The sequence below is a fragment of the Zonotrichia leucophrys genome, chromosome 4 (genome assembly GCF_028769735.1).
Source record: "Zonotrichia leucophrys gambelii isolate GWCS_2022_RI chromosome 4, RI_Zleu_2.0, whole genome shotgun sequence".
NCBI lineage: Eukaryota > Metazoa > Chordata > Aves > Passeriformes > Passerellidae > Zonotrichia > Zonotrichia leucophrys.
In genome coordinates this window covers 7,837,478-7,856,111 of record NC_088173.1, presented here as the reverse complement: position 1 = coordinate 7,856,111, position 18,634 = coordinate 7,837,478, and the positions used below count along the sequence as shown (strand labels likewise).

Here is an 18,634-nt window from a genome sequence, read left to right as displayed (position 1 = left end):
GAGGCGCCTCGCGGGGCGCGTGGACGGTTCGCGGCCGCCAGGTGACGCTGCCGGATAACGACGGTGCGCGCGAGCCGCGGGGACCCGGCGCGCGGAGCGGCACGTGGGGGCGCTCGCGGGCCCCGCGCAGCGGCGGCGGCGGCGGCGGGGAAAGATGGCGGCGGCCGCCCCCGAGCAGGTCCGTCCGCAGCGGGACGCGGGCACGGCGAGGCGCGGCGCCGTCTCCGCCGGGGCCAGGGGGGAGCGGGGCCGCGGGGAGCAGGCGGTCCGGCCGGGGGTGCTGCTCGCGGAGGGGAAGCGCGGGCGGGGGCGCCATTTTCTCCGCGGTGGGCGAGGCTGGTGTGGTGCCGGAGTGCTCCGGCTGGGGAGGAGAGAAACGGCGCTCGGGCGGCCCTTCCCGCCTTGTGCCCGGACAGTGTTCGGACGGGACGGGCTCGGGGAGAGACGGCCCGAGCCTGCTGTCCGGGCGGGGCCCGGAGCGGCGCCGTTCTGCCCGCAGGCGTGGGTGTGTGACAGACAGAAACACTTTGTGCTCGGTGTGAGGCGCCTGGCGTTGGAGCGGTGCGCGGACGCCGCCGCCGCGCCTGTCGGGGCGCTTGGCGCTGCCGAGGGGGCGGGAGGCACTGTGGGTGCCTGCGGGGCTCCGCAGCTCCTGTGGCCTCGGCAGGGTCACAGGGAGTCCAGAACATCTCCGAGGCAGCGAAGCCTCCACAGACTCGTCCAGGTCAAGCACCTTTGTCAACACAATCTCTTTCTTCAACAGCAGAAGAAAATACGGTGTTGTTACTCGTTGCATCAGTGTGGATATGTGCAAGTGTAGTTACTTAAGGAGTAGTTTTAGGGTTCATTTCAAGTGAACAAACTTAATTCCATCCAAAAGATCAAACTCCTTCTTTGAAGATGTGAATCCGTAAATAACAAACCGTTCCATTCAAGGGAAGTGGAACAAAATTTTGGACAGCTACGAAAATACATTAAAGGTTTATTTTTACTATGAATACCTACAAGAGTTTCCTCTATTACTTTGTTACGTTGACAGGATATCCCTTACAATCTCATAAATTCAGATTATGAAAGCTTCTCTGGCCAAGTTCTCCATGCCAGGTTTGAAGCCTCACAGTATTTTTATCCATGCTGCATGCAAGCAACAGGAGTTGAACGCAAACCCTGTGATGTCGAACTAATTTAAAAATTCTATCCACCACACTGTTTTTGAATAGTCACTGCGAGTCTGTCACATATGAGCACAACTAAAATCCTCTGTATTGGCAGATGACCTGCCAGTTATGTCCTCTATCATCCCTGAGAGGTAAACAATACCCTGAGAGGTAATTAATTTCTTGGTAGCTGGTTTTAGTTTATTAACTGTAACAATATAATTAATAATTCCTATCTGCCATGATAAAAATGAGATATAAAGCCATATATTGTCTGAAAGTATCTGAATTTTAAACTTAAGTCATTGTGCTAGCAGAGGTTGCTGTGGTTCTAAGTGTTTATTCTGACAGCCAGGTGCCAGACTTAAATCTAATACTGAACGTAATATCCAATATATCCCACTAGTCAATTTACATTTGTTGCATACATATGTGTGTGCCATTGTAGCTAATTTGCATGCCTTTTAAAGCTGACCCGTGCCTTGTGTTACAGCAAAGCTCTAACGGCCCGGTGAAGAAGTCTATGCGAGAGAAGGCTGTGGAACGCAGGAATGTTAATAAGGAGCACAACAGTAACTTCAAAGCAGGATACATCCCAATTGATGAAGACCGTCTCCATAAGACAGGGTTACGTGGCAGGAAAGGCAACTTGGCCATATGTGTGATTGTTGTTCTTTTTATTTTGGCCGTCATCAATCTGATTGTGAGTATAATAGCTATAGTGTGAGCAACATTAGGTCGTATTTCATTTTGACAGTTCAGTAAAAAAAAGTTTCCAGTATGGCTGAGGACTTAAAACATACTGAAGGAGATTCTCATTTTTCTTCTCTCTTTTTAGTTCTTTTTTAGTCTGAGCAAGGTTAGATGGAAGAGTGGTGTAAGTTCAGGCATGAGTATTTAATGGTCACCTCATGAGAAGTGTTATTAGTACATATGCATTCAGGATTATATGGCATATAAAACATGGTTATATTATATGTTACAGAGCTGTATGTGAACATTCAGAATTAACAAGCCACTATACTTTAAAGCTTCATTGTTCTAATCATCACATTTTTATTGCGTGTTCAATGAGAAGTAACAAATTATTTTTCATAATTGCACATCCATCTGGGAGGATGCATTCTTGCAGTTCAACATATTATATATATGCCAAGCTGAACTGTTCAGGAAATTTGTTTAATTAATTATTACCCTTAAACAGAAAAAATATATAAGTATGGATTGATTTAATATTTCATATATATAATATATATATAAATCATTTCAGTTACTGTTTCAAGTAAGTCTAAAACTAATTTAAAATGCTTTTCATAATTAAATGTGTTATGATGTTTTCAGTAGGAACAAACTAAAGTCAACTCACACTTAAAGCTCACTTTAACACTGGCATTAATATTTGTTCAAATAAAACATCTAATTAATAAAATAATTGAACAATCAACATAGTCCTTGAAAATGTGTTTCTCTTTCAGATTACCCTGGTTATCTGGGCAGTGATAAGAATTGGTCCCAATGGTTGTGACAGCATGGAATTCCATGAGAGTGGCCTGCTGCGGTTCAAGCAGGTGTCTGACATGGGCGTTATCCATCCCTTATATAAGAGCACTGTGGGAGGGAGACGGAACGAAGACTTGGTGATCACCGGCAATAATCAGCCTGTAAGTTATACCATGAATTGAAAGTGTGTGAGCAACACTAGAGAATTACACTCACACTGCTGATAAATGTTACATTTGAAACATCATTAAATTCATGCCTTTGTTCTGAAGATTGTATTTCAGCAAGGAACAACCAAGCTTAGCGTGGAAAAAGACAAAACTTCTATCACCAGTGATATTGGCATGGAATTTGTTGACCCACGAACACAAAATACTTTGTTCAGCACCGACTATGAAACTCATGAGTTTCATCTGCCAAATGGAGTTAAAATCTTGAATGTACAAAAGGCCTCTACAGAGAGGGTATGTTTCTTATGTTTTGTAAGTAATGAGAATACAGCCCATTGTTTGTTTGTGTAAGAGTAGAGTTAGTGGTTTTATAGGGGGTTGAGTGTGCCTTTGGAAGCACTGAGCAACCCTGTTGCAGAAAAAACACACACAACTATAAATAGATAGGAGGCACAGATTCAGTGAAAACAGAGGGGTAAATTTACATAATCTGTTTTAGCAGGAAGCCCATATTTGGTACAAGTGTTAGCTGTGTATCCCATAAAATTGTCATATGAATTGTTGTCTTTATACAAAAAATTAATTTTACATACCTTCCAAAAATTCTGTTTTGAAATTCACCATGGAAAATAACAAATATGCAGAAGCTAGTGGGCAGAAGGGAAATTCAAGTTTTTTATTAAATTGCACAGCACTGCTTTCAGGGTAATTAAAGTTACTCAGACAAACACAAGTGGCACATTTTCACTAATCCATAATACAGTTTTTTTGGTTGTGTTCTTAGATTACCAGCAATGCAACCAGTGACCTAAACATAAAGGTTGATGGTCGTGCCATTGTCCGGGGGAATGAAGGTGTTTTCATCACAGGCAAGACAATTGAGTTTCGAATGGGTGGAAACATGGAACTTAAAGCAGTAAGTACTTCAAATCGAAGCAATTTTTTTTTAACAGCTTAGTTTCAAATTTAGGCTGATAGTAAACTGATGTAGCTTTATATGGCTTCAAATTTTATATAAATTACTCATGCATAAAAGTCAGTATATTTAGTAGGATTTAAATAGATGATTTATTACTTTGCTGTTAAGTAGTGGTTGAGTAGCTTCAGGTAACACTGATTTACTACTGTTAAGACACCAAAAACCTACTATGCAGTTAAAGCTAAGCTATTGACATCAATACCAAAGGGAGTAAATCTCCTCTGGAAGCTTAACCGGGATTGACAACCTTTGCCAGATGAGCAGTGCGTATAGTTTGGAGCATTACCTTCTGTGCTGCTGCTCTAAGACTCACTAGCATTCCGTTAAGATTTTTGGAGATTAAGTTGGCAGTATATATGGAGTGATGGAAAAAAATAAAAATAGAGGTATCTGCACTTTCAAGTGTGAATGAATTTCATGTATGAATTTGTGGGATCTCAGCACCTCAAGACTGAGGTGCCGAGTCACCGAGACCACCCTTGGGGGGCTCGAGAGTCCTGGAATGTTGCCAGAAGTGTCTGGTGGCTGGACTTTAATCCTACACAAGAGACGACACCTGTATGAAGATAAGAAGATTTCACCAGAGTGAATAGTGAAGAGATAAGTTAATTAGAGAGTGAAACACAGAGTTTAAGATTTCTGTACAAGAGGGTTTAGAGAAGTAAGATAGAAGAATTGGGGCGTGTCCTGTCCTTCTTCTTCTTCTCCTCCATCTTCTGTGGTGATAGTGGCACTTTAAGATTAGTTATTACTAAAAGTGCACTAGTTAATAAGAGTAAAAAGTATTAGAGAAAAATGATAAATATTGTATACGTAACTTTGAGTATAAAGATAGGTGACCGCCCCAGAGAGCAAAAGAGTGTGCTCATGGCTGGCTGCTGAGCAGACCTCTGTCGGGCCAAAAGAAAATCTTTTAAATAAGCAATTAATAAACACCGAAACCAAGAAAAGATTTGAAGCCTCTTCTCGTCCTTTGAAGCGCGGGCTGCCCCAAAGCCACCCCGAGCCTTTCCAAGCTTTCAAGACAGCCAAGAATCCAACATGAATTCAATTGCCTGTTTCATGTCCATATTTTACATTTACTGCAATTGCTAATAAGAATGTAACGTGAAAAGTCACCCTACTGCTGTCTTTCTCCATATCAATCCACCACTGGAATAGCAAAGTACATTGCTGACTAGAAATCCATAGGCATCACTATAATTTTCATTAAAAAATTAAACATTTGTACACATACCTTTTTTATTATTGTTGATTCTACAGCCATCCTAGAGATGTTACTTCTCCATTAAAGCAGTTTGTCCTTCTCAAAAACAATCTGCCTTATTTACATTAGAAGTTGTAATTCTCCAATGTATTTTTTTTCTCTCCCAATAGGAGAACAGCATCATCCTGAACGGAAGTGTGATGGTCAGCCCGACGCGGCTGCCGAGCTCCTCCTACGGGGATCAGTTCAGCAACGGCAACTGGCTGCGCTTCAAGCTGTGCATGTGCGCCGACGGGACGCTCTTCAAGGTGCAGGTCACCGGGCACAACATGGGCTGCCAGACCTCTGCCAACCCCTGCGGAGCCACGCACTGACACAGCTGCTCCTGGCACAGCCTCGTGGTGTTTGCACACAGCCGTAGGATGTAATTGCATGCCTTCCAGGGTTTCTTTTTTTACAGCGGTTTATACTAACATTTCTTACACAGTATTTTTAAGGAAAGGCTGTTACGATCAGCAGTGTTAGGTCATCGTGCTGTTAGCTGCAGTAGTGGCACTGAATCTGTAAGCTTTCAGTGTACATGCATACTGAAGTACCTTCTTGAATTGGGATCAGTAGAATATATGTAAAGAACATGATCTTGGCAACAGCTCTACTGCCTACAGTTGGCTCTAGAGGAGGTTTTTGTCCTACGTCCCAAGACCTTGCAGACTGCTGAGAATACAACTGCAGTCTCAAGTACTTCCACAGAAATGTCAACTTTTTGTTCGAAATAGATTTTCCTAGGATGGCTGAAGTGGCAGACTTTTCTTTCTTTTTGATACATTGATTTACCCCAAACTTAGGTGGCTTACCAAATGTGTACTAAGAGGGGTAGTGGCAGATTCACTTTAAAATATCGCATTATTTCTGCCATGTATTTGTTCTCACGTTGTTAAAAAATTATGCTATCATAAATAATATTTGCAAAGTAATACAGAGTATGGAAATTTAACTTGCATTTTGAAGTAGTCTTGTGGTTATGGAAGTGTTGCTTGAACTTTCATTCTATCTGTGCAGTTAATGCATTCTGCAGTTGCTTAATTTATGTGAAGTACTTACAAAACGTGTTTATAGTAAAAGTACATTTTTAAAAATGTACTTACAACTTGCTTACTACCCAAAAATAGTGTTTTCCTGGGTGTTCTAATGTGAGTAGTTTCTGAGTCCATTAATCAATAGGTAATAATCTGTGTATAACTGTTGCAGCAGTGTCTGAGATAGATCTCTCCTTCCTCATAAATGTCAGTACTGATGCATTACTGAGAAAATCAAAACTTTAAATTCTGAAGTTAAACTGCAGGTCTGTAATAATAAATGAGGTTGTAGGACCTCATTTATTGTAGGACCTCAGGGTAAATACATGTGTACCAGAATTTGTTAGCAGTGAAACTGTGGTGAACTGGGGCCTATTAGAGTCTTGCAACTGCTTTGGCAGCAGTGAGGTGTTTTGTGCTAAAAATAGACCTGCTATTTATAAGATTCCCTCTTTCCTCACCCCATGTATTTCTTCAGTTTAAAACAACTTTGTTTTACAGTAGCGTCAAGTAACCTTGGAGGTCTCAAAGTGATTTTGTAACAGCTTTTTGACAAGTTTTTTAATAAGCACGCACTTCTTTACCTAAAAATTATGTGTTTTACACATTAACTTCAGAATTGATTATTTGTTATAGGAAGATAAACTATCTACCCACGTTTTACAGCACTCAAAGTACATAGGATTCCATAAATCACAAATCAGCTCCTGCTGTAACAAGAAATTAATATCCAAGGTCCCAGTTTCTGAATTTAGTGGCAGGCAGTAAGCACTCATGCAGAATGTGTATGGGTGGAAGTGATTTTTGGAGTGGTGTTCATCAGTCAGGCATTATGGCACATGGGGGAGGTCAGAGGAGTCATATTTCCCTCACTGCTCAAAGGCAAAGCCAGATTTTGATGCTCAGTAGTTGTTGCATTTTTGGGGCTGGACAGCAGTGGAGCTGTTCTGACAAACAGAATAAGCAGAATATAACGTAGCAAAAACCACGGAGTTCTCACGTTAAAGATTGTGGGGAAGTACTAACATTTTGCATACTTCCATCATGGACCTCATAGTTTTATCAGAGTTAATAGTTACTAAACACTTCAACACTCATTTTGCTGCTTTACACCCACCTCTGCTGCTAAGCAGTGCCTCAATTAGTATCTGTTAGAGTTAGGAGGAGGAAATGAACTAACGTTTTTAGAATTTTCACTCTCATGCTAATGGAAGTTTGTCACTTTATGTATACAAATGCAAACACATATTAAAAAATATGAAGAGCAGTATCCTCAAAGCTGAAGTACAGGTTGAAAATAACAGATACTACCTTGGTCAAGTAGGTTAAACGCATATTAAAGCTCTTCTCTGATTAATACTGACATGCCTATATGCTAGTATTGGATTCTTGTAATTATCAAGAGTTCTTTTTAAAATACTGTGTGCAATGTACAGCTGAAAGATTTGTCACAAAGGTACTCTTAAATCATGATCTGCAGAATTGTTTTTGAAGTGTGGATTTTTTTGGTCAAAATGTAGCAAAACCAATCATAAAAATACCAAATGAAATAAATTATCAAATTTGCTAGCCACTATGTATTGTTAATATATTTTATATTTATATTATACAGTTTGAGAAATGTTGGTACCACACATGCCTCTGTTGAGCATTTACTTGTTTATCTTCTAACTGCCTAAGGTACATTTTTCTATATGTATTTAAAACATTGAGTGGAACACTGTTTATTTCAGTCCCACAGATGCACTTAAGATTCTGCATGTATAAAGTGTATTCTACATGCCTCTGTAAAATGCCATGCTGGGTATGCTGAAACAACTTGCATGTGAAGAGCTCTCACCATCTCAAAGTGTGGTGGTTGTTCCAGTGGGTGAAAGGCAGTAGAATTTCAAATGCTTGTTTTGAAATAAAACAATAAATTCTAAGATGCAGCTGCAGTCCAGAAGTGTTATTTGTAAGAATATAGTTTTTCATTTAAAATACATTGTTGTATTATTGATATGACAGCTGGAAGTATAAAAATTGTTCCACACCTGTTTGTCATAGATTGTACGTGGTGGACTTTGCTCAGAGTAATTGTGTGCAATACCTGAAGCAGAGTTCAAAAGTCTCCACTGTTGTTAGATCTCCAGCTCCCAAGAAGTTGTGTTTCTCGTCCAAAAGGCTGGAAAAGGAAAAAAAGGTTCTAATTGTTTTTTGGGATAGATGGGGGGAGGAGGGAGGTTACCAGTTTATGAATGCTCTTTTTGAAAATAAGACTCCAAAACTGAATGATCAAGGCAGAATGTTGGTAATGCTGTGGTTATTCGGTGTTGATTTTTTTTTTTTAATGTCAAACTCTTTATGCTTTCTATCCTTGTTGTGCTGAATTTAACCATAATTCTACATTTTACATATAGATACTATGGATAACTATCACTTGCATGTCATAGCTGTGGTCCTTTACTTTAATCTTCCTGGATCAGTGGGAGCCAGGTCCCAGCGGATCCTTCCTGCTACACATCGCCGTTCTGAGTGCCGGTGGGATGGGCAGCTCTTGCTCAATTGCTCTTTTACCAGAATGTCTGCTGTTCCAGAAGATACATCACAAACAGCAGTAACAGCTGATTTGAGTTACAATAATATTAAAACTTTTGTGTGCTCTGATGGAAGAAATGAAGAGTGGATGCTAAAACACCTGAACCTCAGTAACAACCTGATTTCTGAACTCACCTTAACTACTTGTACAAATTTACCCAATTTAGAAACTCTAAACCTCAGTGGTAATGCCATCCACACCCTCACACTGGAAATGCCTGCACCTGCACACGGGTCTAAAAAGTACAGCCTTGTTCATCGTCTCCTGCCTGCTTTGAAAGTATTGTCACTTGAAAGAAATAATCTTAATATGGTTCCAAGAGGTAAGCATTTCAAAAATCTTTAAAGACTTGATTTCCAAGGGGTAGGTTGGCTTTGGATATAATTCATACATCTTACTGAATCCAGAATGTGACTTTCTCATTTTATTATACTTCAGGTGAGGGGAAGTTCCACTGGCAAATACAGAGGCGGAAGTAAATCGGTTGTTTGTTTACTTTGTTAGGTTTTTTATTACAGTGTTAGCAACTGTACTGCATTAACAGCAGTCAAATACAACCAGTTTTATCCTGTAAGAGCCCAAGCAGTATTCTTACTTGTTGTATAGAAAGGGGGAGTATGGATCTTTGGAAAGCTACCAGCCTCCACATACCAGTCATGGACTTTAACACCAAAAAAATTACAGATCATTAATTCATACTACCCTTCAGAAGGAAATCAACACTCTTAAATAAAACTTGCTGTAGTTTAGGTATTTCAGAGACAGGAAAACATATTTTGTTTATTACTAACAGTTTTGCTCAGTGCCGTTTAATACTCAATCACAGTGAGTAACAGGAGAGGGCTGCAAGGCTTCGAGAGACTTGGAGAAGGGCTTTGCTGGTCACTGAACTATGCTGGGCAGCTCAGCCTCATCCAGGGATGAGTCACAGTGACCAAACAGTTTAAACGAAGCAGAAGCTACCAGATGAGCAGCCCTGTCCTATACAATATGTAGAATTTATTGATGTCTGATAACACCATCAGATTAATGAGAGTTTGAAAATACAGGAGGACAAGTGATGACAAACAAAAATGCCACTTATCCCACAAAGTCACACAAAGATAATATATTTGCCCCTACACAGGATCATGAAAGTTCAGTTTTTCTCCTTTTCTGCTATTAAATAATTCTCTGGCACACAGGAAACCCATTTCATTTAATGATTTTGTAGTGTCTGTATAGACAAGGTATCTGAATAGACAGTACAGAAAAGCTTACATTTTAAAATATATCTATTAAGATTTGATTTGTTTTAATATAGATAAAAATTTTTTCGTTGGATTTAGATAAATATGACTGCCCATTATAGGATGCCTCAGAAGGTCAGACAGATCAGTCCTCTTCTATAAGAGACTCAGTTTTTTAAGTTCAAAGTGCTATGCATGGTACCACCATATTTCAAGTTATACTTAAATCCTATATTCATTTAAATACATGTTCAGAATCTTATTCTTGTCTAAAGTACTTCACTAAAATTCTGAGGTTTAAGCTCTGGAAAGAAAACACAATATGCAGTTCTATACCAGAGGTTTCCCACAGCAAAACCCTTCCCCTACCTCCCCCCAGGAGTAAGGCTGCTGCCCACTGCTGCCATACCAGTGTATATTTTTGGCACAAACTTAAATTCAGGGAAGTAGCCACAGTACATTTCCTCACGTAGGTACACTGATGAATTTATGAAGTGCCAGAACTTCTGCATGCCTTTCCTATCACCCACCTCTAGTTTAATACCAGGAATGAATCATCCTCTCTGCTTTTCACAATAAACCCAGTTACTCAGCAAACAGAACTGCTGTCTGAGAAAAGAGGTTTCTGGAAAACAAGGTGACACCAAGGGCAAAAGAGTTAAGAACTAGTAGCTTCTCAACAATAGTGTATGATCAAAAATCACTTCAGAGTGGCACTGTGGTGTTGAATATCAGTGGGCATGCTGAGTGTTCAAGGGCCTGCCTTTCCACTGGACCCTGCAGGCTGGAGCTTCAGGGGCTGCCTTCACAGCACCTCAAAACAATTAGGTGTCTCCAGCAAACAAAAGTGTTCCTTATGCAAGGTGGATGTCACTGTAGCTGGGATGCACTGAAGAATTCACTGTCATTCTTCATAATTCACAGGCAGATAGGCATAGACAACAACATGGTTTTGTTTTCATTTGGTTTTACATCCTAGGAATACAGTTCAAGTAATTCCACATATGAAAAACTCCCATGAAACTGCACAGGCAAGTGGATAGGAGATACTGTATCACCTTTTGCATCTCTGTCTTTTACTTGCAATTAGCATATTTGGATCTTGTCAACTCAATATACTCTAGCCTTTTCACACTCCTCTCCTACCTCCAGTTCTCCAGAGAAGCTTGCTCAAAGTACAGAGATCAAAGTCAGAACCATTGTTATAAGAAACGCTAGTGGCTTTTATGAAAATGTCAATTTTTAAGACATCCATTGACTGTGAATGTTTTAATGTGCCAGCTGTTGACGCTATGCAGCTTTTAGAATGGGACAACCCCTGACTAGGAAAGCCATAACACAAAGGCTGCAGCCACTCATTGCAATAGTGAGGAATGGAAGGAATTTTGTGGCAAAGAATTTTATAAAGACACTTGATGCAGTTTAGAAAACAAGAATATGAAATGTAAAATAGGGATTTTTTTTCTTCCTAGGGCTAGGCCTCCTGCAGTCTTTACAAACTGTCCATATGTCATCCAATGCCATAGAACAGATTGACCCAAAGGATTTTCAGAACTGCTCACAGCTGAAGGACATTGACCTGCGAAACAACAAGATAACTAAAATTCATCCAGATGCCTTCAGAGATCTCAACAAATTACAGGTTTTAAAGCAATACAGCTGTTTCAATATTTTATGGTAATCATTACAGATATTATTTACCAACTATTCAGCATGATTATATGGTTCTGATTATAATACTAGTGTAGCATTTAAAAACTAGAGAAAATGGTGAAAATAATATTTTATATATTTCCTTTTTATATGTAGAAAAACACACATGCTGAAATGTAATAGATATAACCATAAAATCACAATTTCTCTATGCCACAAACCAATCCATAACAATACATGTCCTTTTCTACTCCCACTCCTTCCATGGCAAGAGCTCTGCAGCTCCCTATTTAAACAGAGGTAAGTCTACAATGGGAGAAATCTAAACACCACCATTTAAACTTTTCATCTATATTAAAAAGTTTAGAATATTACTGAAATCCTAAGCAGATTCACAGAAATCAGAAGTGCTTGTACACTGAAACACTGTTGTAAGATGTTGCAATAAGAATTCCATTGTAAGCCTTATCAAATTAATTCTGTGTTGTTTCCAAATAGGTCGTGGATCTCCGTGAAAATGCTCTGACAATCCCTCTACCACAGATACTAGTCAGTTTGAACTTTTTTCAACTTGAAGTGTATTTCTCAAAGAATGCCTGGATATTTAACTACAGGCTAAATGCTTTTAAAGAGTTCTTTCATTTTGTCTTTGACTCCACAAGGCAGAAATGGAGCCTTTCCTACAATAAGTCTGCCAACAACTCCCAGAAACCTCTCCTGTATCTTTCAAGTTTCCATTTAAACTGCAGGGACAATGTTTTGCTCAAAAGGGCTACAATCCCAACAGGGAACACATCAGTGCTGACCTGTAACTTGGACAACACAAGGGGTATGTAAATCAGGCACTCCATTCAAATGCTACTAAAATCCAAAAGAATGCAAAATAATCAAATAAATCTGGTTTTAAAAGTGTCTTTCTAAAGACACTGTTTAAAAATAACAGTTTAACATGCAAAAATATTTCATTAGAAAGTAGCATTCTGCTTAGAACATTTGAAATTTAGGTTTCCTGAGTCTTCATCCCCTTCCTTACATTAAAGGAGGAAGTGATGCTGAATTCCATACAAATATGTTTCAGTAAGAAATGCATTGCAAATGTATTGGTTCATTTTGGACTGAAACGAAGGACCAAACAGCAAGGTGGCACTTCTGAGGCATGTAGAAAACCAAGAAGGATGCAATAGTTTTCAGTGTTCAGTTACAGCAAAATTAATTGAAGGTTTATTTGCAGGGAAAAAGATTTCTAGCTCTTCTAAAGAAGTACAGCCACTGTAGCGCACACTTCACTTACATTTAAAATTAATAGAGAACATTGAGAATATAAGCAACAAAATCTAAAGAGCCAAGTCTTACTATGCAGATGGAAAACTAAGACCAAACTCAGAGCAGAAGGTGTATTTGCCATGTGCCATAAGGCAAAATGGTTTAACTCTAATGGCCTAACAGCACTTGGAGGTGGTAAGGCTTTCCCCCTGGGAATAATTCATCCCCAATGAAAATATGCAGGACCTACCAGAAATGCCACCTGCTCTGTTTACAAGAAAAGTCACAGAAACCTGGATTAAATCAACACATTGCATTGCAGCAAAACTCAGCTGGGAACAAAAGCTGATGCAAAGACAAAGCCAAAAATGCAACTTTAAAACAAATTGCTAAAAGACAACAACCAGCCATGGCCCACACAAACTCAAGTTTGGAACAATTGCTCAGTCTGTATAAATTCCCTTGATTTACAGACTTTTTTTGCTGCAGTCAGATGAGGAACTAGAGGAAAATCACAGTGGTTGAAACACTGGCAATTAGGAGGTGATGTTTTATCCCCCAGCTGCACACAGTGACCATGGCCAGGCTGCAGAGCAGCTGGCTGTAGATGTCTCTTCCACAAGGAAGATCAGGAGGTGTTTCTAGAACAACTCTGAACTTGCTTAGATTATTTCAGTGACCTCCTTCCTCACATTACCATTTTTCTGGTAAAGTCTATGATTAAGACCCCACATGTACTGTGTTTTTAGATGGGAGGCAGTTGGGATAGGCCTGTGATATGCTTTAACAGACTTCATACCATGTAAAATTACTTAGGATGGATAAAAGGAAAATGAGGCTTATAATAAACTGTTAAAATTATGAAAGATACTCCAGAGTATATTCTTAACAACATGCCCAAGTATACTATGCTTTTAACAAAGACTGAGTTTGTATTTTCTTTCATTTCAGGCAATGGAGTCTCTTGGTGGACACCTAAGGGCAGAATTTCAAAAACTCACAGTCTTTCTCATATGACACTGGATAAAATGAATAATTTAGTGATATACAATGCTGAGAAAACTGCTGAAGGATTATATTTGTGTCTTTTTAATACAACAAAAGAGAAATATCTGATTTACAATATAGAGGTGAAAGAAGGAGTGTCAGCATTTTTGGTTAGAAAAACCAGGGACACCCTTTTTAGAGAGAAAAATACAGAGCCAAACTTTGCACTGGCTGTCTCCCTCTCTGTGGTCATTACATTTGTTTGTGCTTTTTGTCTGGGTGCTTTTGCTAGACCCTACCTGGAGAGGCTGTGGAGACTCATGCGCAGGAACAAAAATTCAGGTTCAGAACACACGTATTCTAACCAAGCTTTTTCAGATGAAACCTTGAGCAGAGACTCTTCTGCAAGCAAGCCAACAAATATGCAGCGTAATACGTTCAACTGTGATAAGAATTCTTTAAGAAACACGTGGACTTTTCCTACAGAAGCTTCTACTGTGTATGAAAATGTCACTGGCAGTGGTGTACATTCACCAAATCCCAAAGCAGAGTACAAGAAACAAAGCAATACTGAGATCAACATGAAGAAAATGCCAGTGTTTTCAAAAGACCAAACTAGTACTGACAGTAATGAAAGCATAAATGTTTATGATACTGGACTGTTTTTTGTAAGGACGGATTACCAGAACAGCAACGAAATAACACCAAAGAGCAAAGTAAGAAACAACTCTGGTCTGCTGCACTCTGAGATCACAAAAGCTACACCAGATTCTCCAGAAAGAAAAGGTGCTCTTTCACATAAAAAACCCAGGCACGCTAGAAAATTTATGCAGGGAAGGCAAAGTTGTGAAGAACAACTTTGTCCAAATGGCAACAAAAATATACCTAGTGATGTTGGAGATTTTATTTCACCCAGTAGCTTCAGAAGAGATGCAGATATTGAGAAGCTAGACATCTATGAAACTATAGACAACTTTGCCACAACAGAGCATGACTGTAAAAGGACACATTCAGATGAAAAAGATGCTGCAGCTGATATATTTGGTGACAGTTCTTCAGCTGAAGGGGCTCCATTCACAATGAGTGACTGTAGCTCTTTAGCAGACTTTGAAGTGGAACACCCTGGTGTCAGTAACAACCTGCCAGTGTGCCAGTCACCTCTAGATGAAGCCAACACAGACAGTGGAACTGACAAATTTGTAACACCACCAGAGTCTCCAAACAATAGTGCTGAACTTCAGCAGACTGGGAAAAATGAAGATGAGAACAGTGCCTATTTTGAAACCACTATTAATTATGGATCAGACACCACCATGCAGGAAACAGCATCCACTTACACCGATAAAAGCAGTGGCCACGTGAGTGTGTCAGATCCAGATACAGTTAGTTCTTCAAGTCAAGAAATTCCAGTTACATTTGATTATTTTACTAATGCAGAGTCAACAGAAGAAAACTCTATTTCTGATTCTTTCCACAGTCAAAGAACAGATTTTGGTAACATGGTACTTAAATTAAAACCTTCTCCCAAATATGAGACAGAGAAAACTTCTGAAGAGGATGAACTGCAGCTTTCTCTGTTTCCCAGAGAACAGCATTCCCTCACCTTCAGTAACACAGAACAAAAAGAAAATGCACCAGCAGAAAGTACAGATGAGCACACAGCCAGGAACTCCCCTGAAAAGAGTCATGGTGAAGCAGACATTAAGGCAGAGTCAACAGAAGAAAACTCTATTTCTGATTCTTTCCACAGTCAAAGAACAGATTTTGGTAACATGGTACATAAGTTAAAACCTTTTCCCAAATATGAGACAGAAAAAACTTCTATAGAGGACGAACTGCAGCTTTCTCTTCTTCCCAGAGAACCACAGCACTTCCTCAGCTTCAGTCACACAGAACAAAAAGAAAATGCACCAGCAGAAAGTACAGATGAGCACACAGCCAGGAACTCCCCTGAAGAGAGTCATGGTGAAGCAGACATTAAGGCAGAGTCAACAAAAGAAAACTCTATTTCTGATTCTTTCCACAGTCAAAGAACAGATTTTGGTAACATGGTACTTAAGACAGAGAAAACTTCTATAGAGGATGAACTGCAGCTTTCTCTTCTTCCCAGAGAACCACAGCATTCTCCCTTCAGTCACACAGAACAAAAAGAAAATGCACCAGCAGAAAGTACAGATGAGCACACAGCCAGGAACTCCCTTGAAAAGAATCATGGTGAAGCAGACATTAATGCAGAGTCCACTGTTTCTGATTATTTCCACAATCAAAGTAAAGATTTTGGTACCATGGCACCTAAATTAAAACCTTTTCCCAAATATGAGACAGAGAAAACTTCTGAAGAGGATGAACTGCAGCTTTCTCTGCTTCCCAGAGAACAGCATTCCCTCACCTTCAGTCACACAGAACAAAAAGAAAATGCACCAGCAGAAAGTACAGATGAGCACACAGCCAGGAACTCCCCTGAAAAGAGTCATGGTGAAGCAGACATTAAGGCAGAGTCAACAGAAGAAAACTCTATTTCTGATTCTTTCCACAGTCAAAGAACAGATTTTGGTAACATGGTACTTAAGTTAAAAAAACCTTTTCCCAAATATGAGACAGAAAAAACTTCTATAGAGGACGAACTGCAGCTTTCTCTTCTTCCCAGAGAACCACAGCACTTCCTCAGCTTCAGTCACACAGAACAAAAAGAAAATGCACCAGCAGAAAGTACAGATGAGCACACAGCCAGGAACTCCCTTGAAAAGAATCATGGTGAAGCAGACATTAATGCAGAGTCCACTGTTTCTGATTATTTCCACAATCAAAGTAAAGATTTTGGTACCATGGCACCTAAATTAAAACCTTTTCCCAAATATGAGACAGAGAAAACTTCTGAAGAGGATGAACTGCAGCTTTCTCTGCTTCCCAGAGAACAGCATTCCCTCACCTTCAGTCCCACAGAACAAAAAGGAAACGCACCAGCAGGAAGCACAGATGAGCACACAGCCAGGAACTCCCCTGAAAAGAGTCATGGTGAAGCAGACATTACATTACAAAGAAACACGAGTACATCTGAGGACAAAGGCTTTATTTTTGCTCCCATTGATACTGGTTTGAATGAGGTTGTAAGAAAACCATCACTGCTGCATTCCAGCCAAGAATCATCTCTTCAACTGCTGCCTGAACACACAGCTAAAAAACATTTCATGTTTGTTACACAGGAAGATGACTTGCTACCACAAGAGAAGCAGGCTTGTGCAGATGAAATGCAAGGAGGTTCTGATGAGAAAAATTCTGATGGATTCACAGAATTGCAGGAAAGCAGCAATCACAGCCTGCCTGAAGAAAAGCAGTCTTGTAGTCCTACAGCAGTTCTGCTGCATCTTCACAGTTCTGGGAAAACACAATCAGAATTCGCAAAAAATGATCCCTTCCAACTGGATCATGGTGATGAGGATGCATATTCTTTCTCAATTCCACAAGGTTTCTTCAATGAAAGCACACCATACAGCTCATGTTCCTTCCCACAAAAGCCTACAGGAAATACAATCTCTGAAAGCACCGATTCCAGCAAGATGAAGGATCACACTACTTTGTCCGAACTGGAGAACCACTCTGCAATAACTGGAGAACACTTCCAAAATTCCAGTGAAAATCTCAGCCAAAAAAGTCAGACAAATTCGAGACAGGACCAGTTTTTTGTTAAGAAGAAAAGAGCATTTGATGGATTTGCTAATATTTTGCAAAGCAGGAGAACAAACTTCAATAGCTGAAACACAAAATGGTAATACTAAGCTCCCACAGTGTTTATGTCACTACAGCAGGTGCAAACATTTTGTTTTGAAGTGAAATTACTTTTGTTTAGAAAGGTACCCATAAAAAAACCTAATAACAGACTTTATAAAAAGCTACTCCAGAATATTAATAAACCTTTTGCTGAATTATGTTTACTTTCGCATTATTGGTAGTTGATACTACTACATCATTTCCCTTGGAATTTGCTTCAGATACTCAGTTTTGTCTTTTTGTCTAAAATAAATGCAATATGGAAATTTACATTATTACTATTACTGTGCTTTCTTACGGGACTCAAACTATATATACAGTGTGTGTATATATATATATATATATATATATATAGTGAAAGAGTACTACTGTCTTCTGCTTTTTGAGCCAGATTTGTGGATTATCTCTGAATTCCTAGTGTTGCAAAAATAAGTAAAGTCCAAGTAGTATTCAATTACATTTCAAAAATTACATTTTAACTTAGCAAAAGAGAGAAAACCACCTTTCTCAAAGACACAGAATAGAGTTCAATTCTCCAGAAACATCAGTTATAGAAATGTAGCTATAATGAGACATCACCTGAAGTTTGCAGATGTGGCGACACAGGCAGGGTAATTTTAAAAGAGATAAAGTATCCTATATCCATTTGAGAATTTTATTTAAGAGGGGAAAATCAAGAGCAGTTGAAAACTGCTATTTTAAAACATCAGTAGCCAATAGATAGCAATTGTAAGGTAAAATTACCTCTGAATATAGCCCAAGGCCCTATCAACAGACTCAGTACCACTGATGCAGTCCTTGAAGGGAAATGTCATCATAAAAGGGAGCAGACCCAGTCCTGGGAAAACGCAGGATATTGGCTACAACTCTAGAAAAACTCTTTCACAAAGACACAATTAACTCCTAAAAACTCCAAACAGAAGGAACATATTTCAATTCCATCACAAGAGAAGCAAATCCAATGGCACAATACATCACTGAAACTACCTTTAAAGAAAAAACTAAGAACAAAGTGTCACAGCCAGTTTCAGTAAAGCTCATTATCCACACAAGTTCTTTGTGGCCAA

The 18,634-nt window shown here is 39.5% G+C and overlaps 2 protein-coding genes across 2 annotated transcripts; both read left to right on the top strand.

The window, feature by feature from the left end:
* Nucleotides 1–96: 96 nt before the first annotated feature.
* SGCB (sarcoglycan beta) lies at nt 97–8,020 on the top strand. Its single transcript, XM_064710386.1, has 6 exons — nt 97–178; nt 1,651–1,860; nt 2,633–2,818; nt 2,930–3,121; nt 3,612–3,743; nt 5,184–8,020. Exons 1-6 carry the CDS (start codon nt 155–157, stop codon nt 5,385–5,387), a joined length of 948 nt encoding a protein of 315 aa, XP_064566456.1. The 5' UTR covers nt 97–154; the 3' UTR covers nt 5,388–8,020.
* Nucleotides 8,021–8,493: 473 nt separating this feature from the next.
* On the top strand, nt 8,494–17,554 carry LRRC66 (leucine rich repeat containing 66). The gene is made up of 6 exons (XM_064712247.1): nt 8,494–8,989; nt 11,369–11,538; nt 12,048–12,378; nt 13,764–15,232; nt 15,506–15,719; nt 16,764–17,554. The coding sequence occupies exons 1-6, from the start codon at nt 8,494–8,496 to the stop codon at nt 17,552–17,554; spliced, it is 3,471 nt and encodes a 1,156-aa protein (XP_064568317.1).
* The last annotated feature ends 1,080 nt before the right edge of the window (nt 17,555–18,634 follow it).